The 15,688-nt window shown below is 35.7% G+C and overlaps 1 protein-coding gene across 1 annotated transcript; it reads left to right on the top strand.

Annotated features, from left to right (window-relative positions):
* The first annotated feature begins 371 nt into the window (after positions 1-371).
* On the top strand, positions 372-11,678 carry C10H11orf58 (chromosome 10 C11orf58 homolog). Its single transcript, XM_010964812.3, has 5 exons — positions 372-601; positions 5,381-5,464; positions 8,153-8,213; positions 9,775-9,884; positions 10,635-11,678. Exons 1-5 carry the CDS (start codon positions 539-541, stop codon positions 10,863-10,865), a joined length of 549 nt encoding a protein of 182 aa, XP_010963114.1. The 5' UTR covers positions 372-538; the 3' UTR covers positions 10,866-11,678.
* Positions 11,679-15,688: the final 4,010 nt, after the last annotated feature.

Genomic DNA, 15,688 nt, shown 5'->3' with positions numbered 1-15,688 from the left:
GAAAGGTTTTTGTCTTCCGATGAGCGTACGCGTGAGGATTCAGTAGGCCTCAAACACTATATTTCAATCTAGGTGCTTAACTGTAACAAATTCACTTGTGTCAGTGGGGCAGCGTCTCACAGTACAACGCGAAAACCCAGTCTAAGTTTCCTTCTGTGGCGACGAAGGTTGACTAAAGCTCACCGCCATTCTCATCCGCGAGAAAGCTCCCTTCGCCAGCCGATGGAGGCGGAGCCTCGAAGGGCACTCCCGCCACACAGCGCGGGCTGTGCCGCTGAGCTTCCTGGGAGTTGTAGTTTTAGTTACCCATCCATCCCTTCTTCAGAAGGGTGTGGAGTGAACCAGAAAACTATAACTCCCAGAGTGCTCCGGGGTGGCGAGAGGCCGCGGCGGTGACGACCGTGGCAGAGAAGGCCCGGAGGGGCTTTGCCTTCTGGAGTGGCGCTGCTTGGGCCGGTGGCAGGTTGCGGGCTGTTGGAGCCGCGACTGAGGAGAACGGCGAGTGGGTTCGGCATTTCCCGTCTGGGTCTCCACAACGATGAGTGCTGCCAGGGATTCCCATCCGCACGGGGTGAAGCGTTCAGCCTCCCCAGACGACGATGTAAATAACAATGGCGGAGTGGATGAGGGTTGAGGCCTACTAAAGGTTGGGGTAGGCCGGGAAGGGTGGGTGCGGAAGGAGGAAGCGCCTGAGGTGGCCTGGGGGGAAGAGGTGAGGGGGAGGACCCAGAAGAGTGGGAAATGTCCGCTTTTCCTAATTAGGGTTGGAATGTTTGAAGAGGTCCACACGCTAAGAGCCGGAGACCTGCGTAGGAAGGGGGTTCGAGGAAAGAAATACTGAGTGGTCGAGAAGTGAAAGAGCTTAGTCAGAGAACCATATTTGCCTGTTTCGGGGCTGATGAAGCTTCTTTGTGGGGCCTTTCTATTCACAATAGAGACGGCAAAACCCTCCTCCCTGTTTTAGGCTTTAAATGCTTCTGTGACAAAGTCAAGATGTTCGTGCGAATTTGGACATTTTCTGGCCGGGGTTATTTTTGTAATGCGCTGTTAAGAGTTAAACTTAACTGTACTGTTAAGAGTAAACCAAGAACAGTATTGAACGGAAAAACTGTACCGGGGGAATAATAGTGGTGCACGGTGCTGAGGTCTAAGACGTTGAGACCTAGAGGCCCGTTTTCACGTCAAGTACCTCTCTTCGCGCCCCCCCCCCCGCCCCCGGCTCATCAGTTTAAATAGCAAACCATTCATTCCTTAAAGTAAACAAATATTTACTGTTGTGTCAGCTGTTGAGAATTCAAAGATGAATAACTCTGGTGCTTATCCTAGGCTTTTTGTATAGTTGTACTAGCTCCTAGCGCAGTGTCATGGAGACTGCAGTAACGAGTAAACGTACAACTAAATGAATAAATGCCATGAGAACGCTGATGGGGGAATTTGCGGAAAGGGGACATAGGTCATCATTAAAGATGTCGAAGGGAGGTTATGTAGTTTTCTTTCTTTTATTTAAAGCGGTATCAATTTATGAATGTGTAGAGTGTTTTATTTTCTATAGTGCAGTTAAGTGCCTTTCATATTATCTTTGTGAACCATAAAAGGCTCACTGAATACTATTAGTGCATCAGTTGTAGCAAATGAGATGACGTTAAGACACATCCCCCTTTTGAGTAGGTGGTGGGGTTAGGTTTGGAATAGTAAGGCCCTTTAAGAAAATTGATTTTAGCTCTTCAGAAAGATTAGTAATCAGTGAAGATTTGGAGGTGAATAGTTATATAGTGAGATTTATTCATGCCTACTGTTTGGCCCTACAGCTGACTTTGAGATCTTTTCTTGTTAATATGGTAATCCAGTACTTATCAGGAACTTATCTAGGCTTTTGAGTAACCTGGGTGCCATTTTAAAAGCTATTACATTGTTTTCCTCCTGGTACTTAGCTGTGACTTGATTGCTTGAAAGTCAGGCGCCTGTTTTGCTAGGATCAGAGACATACTCTTAGTTGGACAGAAAACTCTTGGTGATACTAGGTAATTTAACAAAGTTAAAGGAATTAAGTAATTAAACCTTTACAGTTTAATGGGATCAGTTTAACTAGATGACCTTTAAGACCTTTTCCAATCCTATAAACATTCTCTTTGAAGATGGTTACTGTTGCAATTCAAAATTAGAGCTAGGACCTTCACACATTATCTAAAAATGATTATGTTGCTAATTTTATATTTTAGTGCAATACAGTAACATGTCCCTTGATAATGATCTTTTTAAGCCAGTTTCATATTTTTGCTGGTGATTGGGAGTTATCTTTAAGTGCTTGTGTTTTTAATATTTTAAAAATAATATATAATTTAAAAATTTAAATATATGTTTAAGTTTATAAAATCAGCTAATTATAATATGTAGTTGATCCGCAGTTTCTAATGAACATCTGCATGTAAAAGATAAAGTTTTCTTTGCCTGCTAACTTCACATGTTAAATGGGGTAACAGATCATGGAATCCAACTCTAGAAAAATGCTGACAATGGTAGAAATAAATTCTAAGAGTTACTACAGTGTGTGCTGAGGATGAAGTAAATTAATTACAGTTTTATAATAAAGGTATTAAGGATGAAGCCAACTTAAAAATGGTTTCATTGGTTTGAATGGAATAGAGAAATGAAAGCTATCTTTTAGGAAGACGAATGAGGGATTAATTTTGGTAAGTGGTGGAGAGTCTCTAAGAATGTATCAGGCACCCATATGCTTTTCAGAATGCAGCACTTAGGCATGGTACTTGCTGCTGTATGCTAAGGTCTGAAAGGGAGAACTAGAAGGACTTTGTGGCTTAAAAAAATTAAGATTATAAATTGTAGATAAGTTATTTATGTAAAGGCATTGAAGATACTTGCCCTTTTAAAAGAAAGTTTGGGAATCTTTAATTTTTACTAAAGACAAATTGTTTTTACCTTAATTATATATATATATATATTTTTTTTTATAGCTGTAATTCATAAACTACTTTCATATATCTTGTCTCATTTGATTATGTACAGTATGATGTGGAAGGAACAGAGGATCAAAGCAAGTCAGTTCGCCTCTTTGCCTCAATGTCCTTATTTATTAAATGGACTCTTGAGATAATGTACGTGAAAAGTGATTTGTAAGTTGTAAAACACTATGCAATTCTTAGGTGTTAGTATTCTTAAGACAGTCTTTCAAAGAAGACTTTTTGTTTCAATGAGGAATTAAAACTAAGAAGTTAAATGCCAGGTCTGGTGATTTAGTGAGAATTAGAACTTAAGCTTCACTAGTACTTTTTTTTTTTTTTTAAACTGTATTGAGTCAGAAATAGTTAAGAACTAACCAGTTGGAAAGAAGTAGAGATTTGGAACTTCATTAGCCAGAATCATGAGAATATATAGTAAGCCCGCCACCAAAAAGAATTTAGAAGAACCGTAAGTGGGTGGCCAGTGTGGTACAAATACTTCAACAGTCATATGCCCAGGAAGAATGGTCATCATTGTTTTTATATGTCTATTCTATTCATCTTTTATGAGTAATTTTCAAAAGTAAGAATAGAAGAATAGTTAAAAAAAACAACTTTATTAGAAATTTTGATATGAACTTAACCATAGCAAACCAAATTTTCTTGGTTTTCACAATATATAAATTATATATTTGGGGTATATGTATTGTGAAAGCATTCTATGAATACAGCTAACTGCTTGTCAGTTTTCATGTGTGAAACTGAAACAATTTCAGATTTCAAACCTATTTCTGATAGATTTTAGTTTTATTTTAGTTCTTGAATTCTTGCATTTGCATCATTAAAATACTTGAAGAATTTTTTGAAACCTTTGATTGCTCATAGTTTTGTGTCAAAGGAGTGTTGTCTTCTTTGCTCTGTAATTGCAAATCATTTTCATTTTTAGATTATAAACTCAATTAGAATGATCAGCCCAGTGAATGTTTTCATTTCTGTATTCCTTCTCGTCTACCCTCAGCATTTACTTAGTATGGTGCTTATAGACCATGCCAAGTAAATTTTAATGTACAAATGCCATGAATGATAAAATGAAACATGTAGCTTAGAAAAACAGGGTGGTCCAGACTGTTACTGCAATGTTGCAAAATATTGCAAGATAAAGTTCTTCCTGTTGAATGACTTTCTAGATGAGAGTATCATCTTTTCTTATCTTTTTTTTTTTTTTTTGGTCTCTCATTGATTGCTGGATTGGAGAAAAGTGATCATCCAAAGACTCATAGTCTAAGATTTTGGCATATACACTTAAGTTTGCCATTATCATTAGTTTAAGAGTCCACTTTCTGTTATTTTGTATTCGCCTAATTCATCAGTAATTGTGAAATGCCTCCTGTCAGTTTTCAGTTTTCTACTCAATTGCCATTATGAGTAGAAATGTAAAATTGTCAACTCTGTCCAAAGAAGGCTTAGAAGTATACAACAGGAGTGATTTCTTCTTGAAAAATGATGCAATACTTTGGACAACATGATGAGAAAACTTTTCTACCATTTTTCTATGTACTATTTTTGTCAGTTTGAGCATAATTAGGATGATTAATGACTTGTAGTGAAATAAATCTTACATTTGTTTCAAGATGTAGGGAATTATAATGAAGTAATTCTTATATTTAAGATGCAGGGGAAAATATAACTAGGATTCCATAGTATTTCTTAAATTTATAAAAGGGTTTAATAGACCCATTTGTTAATCACAAAATAGAATGAGTTTTATTTCTTCCTTTTTAAAAAAAAAAGTAAATTTTCTCATTGTTCTTTGGAAGACCTTTAAGGATCAAGGTCATAACACATCAGTCCTTACAGGAACTACTCAAAAAACTGAAAAACTAAAATTGGGTCCGATAGACTCTGATGTTATACTGTCCTTTAAAGTATCACTAAAACCAGAGTTTTTAACTTCAGTTAACAACTGTAGCAGTAACAGCCTTCTGGGTTAAAAGTATTAGGTGCTCTAAGGCCCTACAAGACCCAAAGACAGTAGGTCTCAAAGTGTGGCCCCTACATCAATAGTGTCAGCATCTCTTAGGAATTTGTTAGAAGTGAAATAAATCCTCAAGCCCCACCCTAGACCTACTGAATCTGAAACTCTCAGGGTGTAGCCCAGCAGTGTGTTTTAACCAGTCGTCCAGGTGATTCTTACAGGTGTAAACTTTTGAGAACCAAATTCTGGCTGCAAAGGAACTAAAGGAGTTTGCCTTGAGGTAACAGAAAAGGAGTGTATATATTCATTCGAATATCATGCTTATGCTTAACTTCCTAAGCAAGAATGAGCCCTGTTTATAATTAAAACTGACAGGGAAAAAACTTGGGATTTAATTTTCAATATTTATTATTATGCAAAAAAATTAATTGGCCATTTTCTTTTCCAGCTTGGATCTAGCAATTGGGAGGCAGCAGACTTAGGTAATGAAGAAAGAAAACAAAAGTTCTTGAGACTTATGGGTGCAGGAAAGGTAAGCATCCGGCAGAATATATTTTTATTTTTTCTTTGAAAATAATGCCCTTTTTTTAATGTATGTTCAGTGAGAAGCAGTGAAGATACTTACTGTTCTGCATGATTACTTTAGGCTTTCAAAATATAGCTGACCTAACTGAGCACTTAAAATTTATACTATTTCTGAGCCACTTCTGGGATTCTCAGTGCCACTGGGCGGTAATGTTTAGAGACTATACAGAGAAAAAAAATTGGAGTTTATGACTTGCCATTTGTTAGCATGATGAATTGATACAGAGTATTTCTGGGCAGACCATTTGGGAGGCCTTTCATATTTTTTACCTCCTTCCAGCCCTTGAAGTAGTAGCCAAGGGAATGGCCTTTATCAAAAAATTAATTTTAAAAATGTTCAGTATATTTTGAAATCTATTTCAGTTTGATTAACATAATAGAAGATATAAAGTATAGGTGCCAGGAAAACATCTACTGAGAAAAAACTTGTTCCTAGCAGTTCATTTTTACATGGAAGTACAGTGATTTCTAAACATTCATTTTTTTTGTAAGCAAGTAAATTTATTTTCCTACCATTGTCCCAGTAGTCTTTCTGCAAACCTAATGTGGGAGAAATAGGAAGACTTTTTCTGTTTTAAGCATTTTGGGATGAAATTTTGCACTTTGTTTTTGCTGTTCATAGGGGAATGCTTCATGCATTTTACCAATAATTATTGACTATCTACTACAGGCCAGGCAATATAGTAGGTCATGGGGGGGTCACATAGATTTCAATAACATGTTTAGAGCCATTATGTGATGAAAGAAACCAGATAATAGCAATATAGAATTACAATTGCTATGAGAGAGTTACGCACATAGTGCTGTGAAATTAAGACGGGGTAGCCAACCTTGGCTTAGCAGCACAAGAAAGCTTCCCGTAAATAGAACTGATCTGAATCTGAAAGGATAAAGAGTTAGCCAGACTAGAACAGTGGGGTTCAGGATAGGGAGAGATCATGTAAGATGTTAAGTCCTATGCAAAGGAAGGAGAGGAGAGGAGCCACTGAGTATCCTTCTGTAGGAGCTGTCTGCTAGGACGTGCACTATGTGACATTGCCTCACCTGTGTGCATACAAAGTACAGTGTCATTGGCACTGTCTTGGCCATGGGAATTCAAGGCATTAGCCCAGATGTCCCTCGTGCTGTGCACACAAACTCACCACACAAATCCGCTGAAGTCAGTCACTGGCACCTGCTATAGTCACACATCTGGACTCGCTGTGGAAGCCATGGAATCAGCCCAGACACTGGTCGCTGCTCACACCAGATCTGCCCCAGCCACAGGAGCACCAGTAAAATCGCTTGGATGTCCCACAAGCATTGAGTTTACAAAGCCACAAGTGTCGTAACTCCACCAAATTTATACAGCCCCTGGGACACAGCTTGGATTTCAGCCCACTTTCCTTCTGAAGTCACATGGCCTCTGGGGATTGGCTCAGATTTCAGCCCCGCCTCTGTATGGGCACCCCGCCAGTGCTTGTGCACTCCCAGATGTCATAGAGGCAGAGCTCCGCATGCTGTGAGAATGTGGCTGCTATGGCGGGGACCTGCCCCTCCCTTTTTTGCACATGCGTTAACAGTAGGGCTATATCGTGGATCCAGGCTCCATCCTGTGTACCCACTCAGTAGTAGCCTGAAACACACTTTAGTCCCTTCGAGCTGTCTCCACACAGCAAATCCCAGTCCCCTCCCTGGATCTGTTGGCTAAAGCCGGATGGCAGCTCCCATGCCCACCAGCAGTCACACATCTTGGCCTGGGGAGTGCAGCAGGGTAGCCAGGACCATCTGTGCTGGTCTCTATTCTGCCTGTCATGAGCCAGCTGTTACACTCTCCTCTGAGCCTCGGGAGCTCCCTATCTGTCCCAGTTGATCTCCCAGCCAGTGAAGGGTATTCCCAGGGTGAGGATTTTTTTTTCAAAGCCTCCTCCCACGGGTGTAGGTCCTACCCCGATTTCCTGGGTTTTTTTTCCCTCTTTTGTCCTACCTGGTTATGTGGTGATCTTTCTTGCAGATTTGAATTTTTGAGATCTGCCAATGTTCAATAGGTATTCTGTGAGGGTTGTTCCACATGTAAATGTATTTTTAATGTATTTGTGGGAGGAGGTGAGCTCCATACGCTTCGATTCCACCATCTTGATCTCTCCCATTTTTTATATTTTAAATTTCTGTAACTTTGTATGTTATAAATATATTGATTAATTTCATTTTTTAGCTAGCTAAATAGTGTCATTTGCTTTCTGTCCATAAAATATGTGTGAGGCATCAGAAAGAGAAGGTAGGAAAGTTAAAGCAACTCATTTAACTGGTCTTTTAGGAAAGAAACTTGAGGTTGATTCATTTTTCTAGTTATCTACTCATCCATTTAAAATTGCAGCTTGATCTTTACATACTCTCTATCCCCTTCCTCTGCTTAGTTTGCTTTAATGACATTGCTTGCAGACGTACTATAATTTACTTACTGATTTTGTTTCTCCTCCCCATCCCTACACATGCAAAAATGGTAAGTTCCATAAAGTCAGGGATCTTAATTTAGTCCTTTATCTTAACTGTGTCCTGCAAGTCTTGAATAGTGTAGGGCACATAGTAGACACTTAATAATTGTGTTGAATTAGTGGTCTCAGATTCTAATACATTTTCTGCCTTCCTATTATAGAAAGAACATACTGGTCGTCTTGTCATAGGAGATCACAAATCAACATCTCACTTCCGAACAGGTGAGAAAGTAAAATATAATTAAAGTGGTGGTGCTAAATTTTGGAAGCATTTGTACATATTTTAAAATATTCTAACTTCTGTGTATAATTGATGATTAATTTTAATGATTAAAATATTAGAAATACATAGTATATGTAAACATATATCATGTAACAATATATACTTTGATTTTTAAAAGATTTGAGAGTATTCATCAATATATTTTAACCAAGAAACTGACCTATTTCTGTCTTCATTTTTACTTATTCACAAGATGTAGTTGAGGTTTATGCCTTGTCTTGTCTGTAATATCTATAGAATTTATATATTTTTTATGAATTATTTAATATACAGTGTTAGAGTTGGCATATTATATTGGTTTTTAGCTTACTGAGTTTTGCTCTGAAATCTTTGAAGAATACTCATTGCAAAGCCTGAAGAAATTAACTTTTTCTTTTAATTTGGGGGGGGGAATTTTTTTAAATTAAAAACTAAAAATGAATTAGAATTTGGATTTGAATTCACCCTGCTGAAAAGTAAAGTTTGCTCCTATTTAAAGTTGACCCTAATCTTGGACATTTTTAATAATAGAGTATAATGACCTAGATATATTTGGGAGAACTGTTAATCATGTTATTTAAATTAACTTTACACTGATCTAAAATATGTAGCACATTTTAGACATCAATAGGTCTTTTTTTCTAGCGTTGAACAATTATTTCAAATTGATTTGTATCGCTACAAAAGGCAAAAGAGTCTCTTAGCTTTGGCAGAATAGAAATATATTTAACTGCTGCATTTATTCTTTTAAAATGTGAAATTCTTCTTGTATTTACAAATTATAATGTCACATACAGAAAGCTTCAGTGGTATTGGTGTAATGTTCTAGTTTCTGGGTGATAAGTATATAGGTGGTTGTTTAGTATTCTGTTTCATAACATACAATGTATGTTTATATATATATAAAATCAAATGTTGCATGGTAAAATAGCAAGTTTATATTGGTTCAATAAAAGAAAGTCATAAAGGAAATAAAAGAAAGCCAATACAACGTCATTGTATTAAGCCATTCTCTGAATAGAATTGTGTGCCTTTTCATTATTTTTGTTCAAAGACAGAAGCTTTCATTTGTTAGAGGGTTTTTGTATGTGACTAGGAGAAAATTTTACTATCAGAAGAACTATCATTAGACTATAAATAAGCTAAAACATATAATGCCCTAAGTTCTTAGTAATTAATATTTATAATATCTGAACTTCAGGGAGTTCCTTCTGAGACTCTTGTATCTGGTTTGAATTACTACATGGAAAAATACAAGTTTTTCATCTTTTATAAACAACTTTCGTAGTTCAGGGGGTTGGTTACTAAAGGAGTAATCATAAATACATCCTTTAGTTATTTTGTGTCTGTTCAGTAACTACTTAATGGTATATAAACCCATACACAAAATTGACTGTAAAATTAGTTACAGTTGGAGAAATCAGCCCTGAATATAGTAACGTCTGTACTATGGGTTTTTTGTATAATCAAATATTTTTATTAATTTGACTGAAACATAACCAAAGTACACTGGACATGCAGGGGAAGAAGACAAGAAAATTAATGAAGAACTGGAGTCTCAATACCAGCAAAGTATGGACAGTAAATTATCAGGAAGATATCGACGACATTGTGGACTTGGCTTCAGTGAGGTAGTAATTAACATATTTTCATTAAATAGGAAGATAATTTCCAATTTGATATCATTTGTTTCTGTTATATTACTCTAGCAGTCAAGAATCCTATGTAGAAAACCTTATGGTTACTTAAAATATTTTTCTGTGGTAAACTAGGTCTTTGTAGATAATGAAAACCATTTTTGAGAGTTTTAGGATACTAGCTTAATGTAAATTCTGTTCAGATAATCATTAGAGCACATCTTAAATAGGCATGAACAACATACTCAAGTTAGGTCAAATATTTCATATAAGCAGTGGTTTAGGAGAGTTCTCTCAGTTGTTTCCTAAGTTGTCTCTTTTCATATTATAACTACTGGTTAATTACTCCAAAGTAATGTAATATGTAAAACATCGATGGCCGTTTTCCACATTTCTGTGGATCAGTGGTTAACTTGCCTTACTTACTTAAAAAAATAGATTGTTTCCTTCAGGAAGATATTATAATAATATGTTGTTTTCAGAGTGGGGGGAAAGGAGACAAGTGAGTGGGCTTCAGAGCCCTTTCTTAAAACAAAATCCTACTCAAGTCCCAGTGTATAAAACACATGGAGATGCCTGAGTCCTCAGTTCTTCCTTTGGCAGCCTCTGATCATAAGACAGTCGGAAACTGTTAATTTAATGGGTAGTGAGTGGGCTGTTTTAAGACTGTGACAAAAATTAGTGTCTTTCCCAGTTTTTATAGTGGGTAACTTATTTTAATAGCTTGTTAATTGATGGTTTTAGGTAGAAGATCATGATGGAGAAGGTGATGGGGCTGGAGATGATGATGATGATGATGATTCACCTGATCCTGAAAGTCCAGATGACTCTGAAAGTGATTCAGAGTCAGAAAAAGAAGAATCTGCTGAAGAACTCCAAGCTACTGAGCACCCTGATGAAGTGGAGGATCCCAAAAACAAAAAAGATGCAAAAAGCAACTACAAGATGATGTTTGTTAAATCCAGTGGCTCATAACTCCCAAACACTCAGTCTTTGTATTAAAAGTAAGCCTTATTGTTATAATGCACAGTGGAGGACTGCTTATAGAGCACAGACCTTTGTATTATAATTTTTAAAAAGGCCCTTTTAAATGATTACAAAGAGTGTTTGCTTTCAGATGCCATGGGTTACACTTTTATGGGCATGACTATAACCATTTTTGTAAAGAGTAAGAGTTGTATAAAATAAGAAATACAGTACTCAATTTCCTTTCATATTAGCATCATCAAACCTTTAATATCACCTTTTTATCCCTTCAAATACAGTTATAGGGGAGACACTATTTTTTGTGTGGTAGCTGTTTCATCTCTTTTTGTTCCTTCATGTTTTTCTCTTATAAAAAGTTTATCTGGTACTGTGATGAATTCATGAAAAATATTCTTTTATTGTACTTATAGTAGAACTATTCATCATGGATATTTCTGCTGCCAATAGCAATCTAAATTAATGTTGGCAAAAGATTTAGGTATTTACAGTTTACTCTTACTGATTCAGCTCTATTCTTTTGGACCAAAGCAGCATGAGAGCAAATACCACACTGGTTAGGATGGAGTTTCAACTGTCATATATTTGAAATGTTATGATCCCAAGCAATCTTTACATAATTTGAATTACATTGTATGTTAGATTTTTTATAAAATTTGGCCAGTTTTTACAGAAGAAATTATTTCTCTGATCATTTGGTTCTGTTTAGAAATATGTAAAACTGGATTTTTTTTTTTAAGGTAATATGTGACCAAAATTAATTTTCTTCCCAAGGCCTAAATAAAGAGAAAGCAGTTTCCCATATTTTGTTGTGACACCTTTATCCTCATTATCTGAAAATGAGAAACAGGCTCATTGAACAAGAAGCTGGAACAAGAAATTCTCATTTTACCCAAGTCTTATTATCCTGATTATCTAATTACTAGAAATAGTATTGCTTTCTTTCTTATTGTTGCTTTTGTTGGAGTAAAAAGAATCACCTGACTACTGTTACATGGTTGATTTGTACAGCAGATTAACACAAACTGCATTTTGGACTAGTCAATGATCTATGAGTAATTGGGTCCAAAATCTTAATGTTTCTAAGTGACATGTTCAAAGGTTTGAGTTAAACTTGTTTGTTTGCTGAACTGTTACACATCTAGATACTTAAGTATGTGTTTGATTTTTTAAAAGAATTATTCCTTTGTCATTTTGAAATTTAGAATGTCTTAGATGAGTGCAGCAACTAGAACAGGTCATTTCCGGTTTATGCAATCCATCCTGAAATATTTTTCATGTATCAGACCCCCAATATCTTGCTTATTTTTTATTTCTCACATTGTTTTTGTATGTGCTACCCTGTACAGCAAAAAGGTGAGTCAGAAGGTAGTACACAGAATGTATGACATTTAACAAATAATATTTGGTTTATACAGTATGGTTTATTCAAATTTCAGTTTGGCCACTGATTTTCAAATATTTGATCTGTAGGGTTGCTTAAGACAGCTAGTTCAAGTAGATAGTGAAAACTGATGTATGTTTAAGAATGGAAGAAGGCAAGACCAGTATTACGTTTTTAAAAGTATTTTCATCAATTTATTGTTTGTGCTAGGTTGTTTATAAGACTTGGTTCTTAATCTGTAAATAGAACAGTCTTCTAAAATAACTACACTAGAAGACCTTTTTTTCTTAATCTCCAAATAGAGACTTCCATTCCAATTCACACATTATTGGACATTAACAAAATTCAGAGTTGGAATAAATTTGGGTCTGTTGGTCCATGTGGCCTAGTGTCCCAACACCACATTAAATATCATGGCTGTCTTTTAAGCAGGAACATCAGGTTGTTTTTTGCTTTGACTTCTCAAATTGGGCGGTGGGGGTGGGGATAGTAAAAGGAAGACAGATGCCATGCCACCCTAATAAAGTACCAGGAGGAAAAAGTTTATTTTTGTGCAGTGAAACTTGCTATTCAGTGGAAAGTTGAATGGCAACTTTTCCCTATTACTGATCATTTCTTACCTGAAATACAGTTCTCCCAAGTGTTTGACTATACCAGTGATCTAAAGATCTTTTTATTGTAAAGGTTTTCCAATTTTGTGTGTATTACTAGGTAAAATTCCTCAAATCTGTAGGTTTTCAAACCTGAAAGAATTCAAGATATAGAAAAAAGTTTGAAGTGATGTTTTGATTAAACAGTAATTTGAAAGGCAGATAGGTCACATTCTTTTCTTTAGCTAATTTTTATTTTAGCTGTAGCTTTTTTTAAATTGAAGTATAGTTGATTTAGTGTGTTTAAGGTGTATGGCAAAGTGATTCAGATATATATAATATGTATATATATTTTTCAGATTCTTTCCCATTGTAGATTATAACAAGATAATGAATATAGTTCTGTGTGCTATATACAGTAGGTCCTTATTTATATATTTTATATATGGTAGTATATATCTATTAATCCTAAATTCCCAATTTATCCCCCCCGCCCCTTTCCACCTTGGTAACTATAAGTTTGTTTTCTATGTCTGTGAGTCTGCTTTGTAAATAAGTTTATATGTATCTTTTTTTTAAGTTTCCCATTTAAGTGATATGTGATACTTGATTTCTCTGAATTACCTCACTTAGTGTGATAATCTCTAGGTCCATCTATTTTGTTGCAAGTCGCATTATATCATTCTTTTTTATGGCTGAGTAGTATTCCTCTGTGTGTGTGTGTGTGTGTGTGTGTGTATAGACACATATATAGATATAGATATATTCATTCATCTGTCAGTGGACACCTAGGCTGCTTCCATGTCTTTGCTGTTGTAAATAGTGCTGCTGTGAACATTGGGGTGCATAAATCTTATTGAATTACTTTTTGTCTTTTCTGGATGTATGCCTAGGACTGAGATTGCTGGATCATATGTTAAGTCTATTTTTAGTTTTTTAAGGAACCCCATACTGTTTTCCATAATGGCTGTGTTAATTTACATTCCTACCAACAGTGTAGGAGGGTACCCTTTGCTCCACATCCTTGCCAGCGTTTGTTGTTTGTGCTCTTTTTAATGACAGCCATTCTGACAGGTGTAGGGGATATCTCACTATGATTTTGATTTTTATTTCTCTAATTAGCAACGTTGAGCCATCTTTCATGTGTCATGAGCCATCTTATGTCTTTGGAGAAATGTCTACTTCGGTCTTCTGCCTATTTTTTGATTGGGTTTTTTTTGTTTGTTTGTTTGGTTTTTTTTTGATGTTGAGCTGTATGAACTATTTGTTTTCAAAATTAACCTCTTCTCAAGTGCATTGTTTGCAAATATTTTCTCCCATTCCATAGGTTATCTTTTCATTTTGCTTATGGTTTCTTTTGCTGTGCAGAAGCTTTTTTAAGGTTAATTATATCCCATTTGTTTGTTTTTGCTTTTATTTCCTTTAGGAGACATCCAAAAAAATACTTATATGATTTATGTCGAAGAGTGTTCTGCTGATGATTTCTTCTAGGAGTTTTATGGTTTCTGGTCTTATATTTAGGTCTTTAATCTATTTTAAGTTTATTTTTGTGTATGGTGTTAAAGAATGTTCTAATTTTTTTTTTTTTTACATGGAGCTGTGCAGTTTTCCCAGCACCATTTATTAAAGACACTGTCTTTTCTCCATTGTATATTCTTGCCTCCTTTGTTATAGATTAATTGACTATAAGTACTTGGGTTTATTTCTGGGCTTTTTATCCTGTTCCATTGATCTGTATGTCTTTTTTGAGGCAAGTACCATACTGTTTGATTACAGCAGATTTGTAGTATAGTCAGAAGTCAGGGAGCGTGATTCCTTCAGCTCTGTTCTTTCTCAGGATTGTTTTGGCTATTCGGGATCTTGTGTGTTTCCATACCATACAAATTTAAAATGGGTCTTCTAGTTCTGTGGGAAAATGCCATTGGTAATTTGATAGGGATTATGTTGAATCTGTAGATTGCCTTAGGTAGTATGGTCATTTTAACTATTGATTCTTCCAGTCCAAGAACACAATATATCTTTTCATCCGTTTATGTCATACTCAATTTCTTTCATCAGCATTTTTATTGTACTTTTTGGAGTACAGGTCTTTTGCCTCTTTAGGTAGGTTTTTTCCAAGATATTGTATTCTCTTGGATGCAGTGGTAAATGGAATTGTTTCTCTTTCTGATATTTCATTGTTAAGGTATAGAAATGCAACAGAATTCTGTGTATTAATTTTGTATCCTGCAAATTTACCAAATTCATTGATGAGCTCTAGTAGTTTTCTGGTGGCATTTTTAGGGTTTTCTATGTATAGAACCTTGATGTCTGCAAACAGTGACAGTTTTACTTCTTCCTTTCCAATTTGGATTCCTTTTATTTTTCTCTGATTGCTGTGGCTAGGACTTCCAATACCATGCTGAATAGAAGTGGCAAGAGTGGGGCGTCCTTGTCTTGTTCCTGATCTTAGAGGGAATGCTTTTAGCTTTTCACCATTGAGTATGATGTTAGCTGTGTGTTTGTCATATATGGCCTTTATTATGTTGAGGTATGTTCCCTCTGTGCCCACTTTCTAGAGAGTTTTTATCTTAAATGGATGTTGAATTTTATTAGAAGCTTTTCCTGCATCTGTTGAGATGAACATGGTTTTTATTCAATTTGTTAATGTTTTGTATCCCATTGATTGATTTGCAGGTATTGAAAACTCCTTGCATCCCTGGGATAATTCCCACTTGATCATGGTGTATGATCCTTTTATTGTGTTGTTGGAACTGATTTGCTAGTGATTTGTTGAGGATTTTTGCTTCTATATTCATAAGTAATACTTATAATATTCTCTTTTTTTGTGATGTCTTTGT

Source organism: Camelus bactrianus, chromosome 10, assembly GCF_048773025.1.
Source record: "Camelus bactrianus isolate YW-2024 breed Bactrian camel chromosome 10, ASM4877302v1, whole genome shotgun sequence".
NCBI lineage: Eukaryota > Metazoa > Chordata > Mammalia > Artiodactyla > Camelidae > Camelus > Camelus bactrianus.
Note: the sequence above shows the minus strand (reverse complement) of the source record. Positions and strands in the feature narration are given on the sequence as shown.

Coding starts and splice junctions, on each gene's coding strand:
- C10H11orf58 (XM_010964812.3), top strand. CDS start 539: ATGAGTGCTGCCAGGGATTCCCATCCGCACGGGGTGAAGCGTTCAGCC. Junction 602..5,380: donor CAGCCTCCCCAGACGACGAT/GTAAATAACAAT, acceptor TTTCTTTTCCAG/CTTGGATCTAGCAATTGGGA. Junction 8,214..9,774: donor AACATCTCACTTCCGAACAG/GTGAGAAAGTAA, acceptor CTGGACATGCAG/GGGAAGAAGACAAGAAAATT.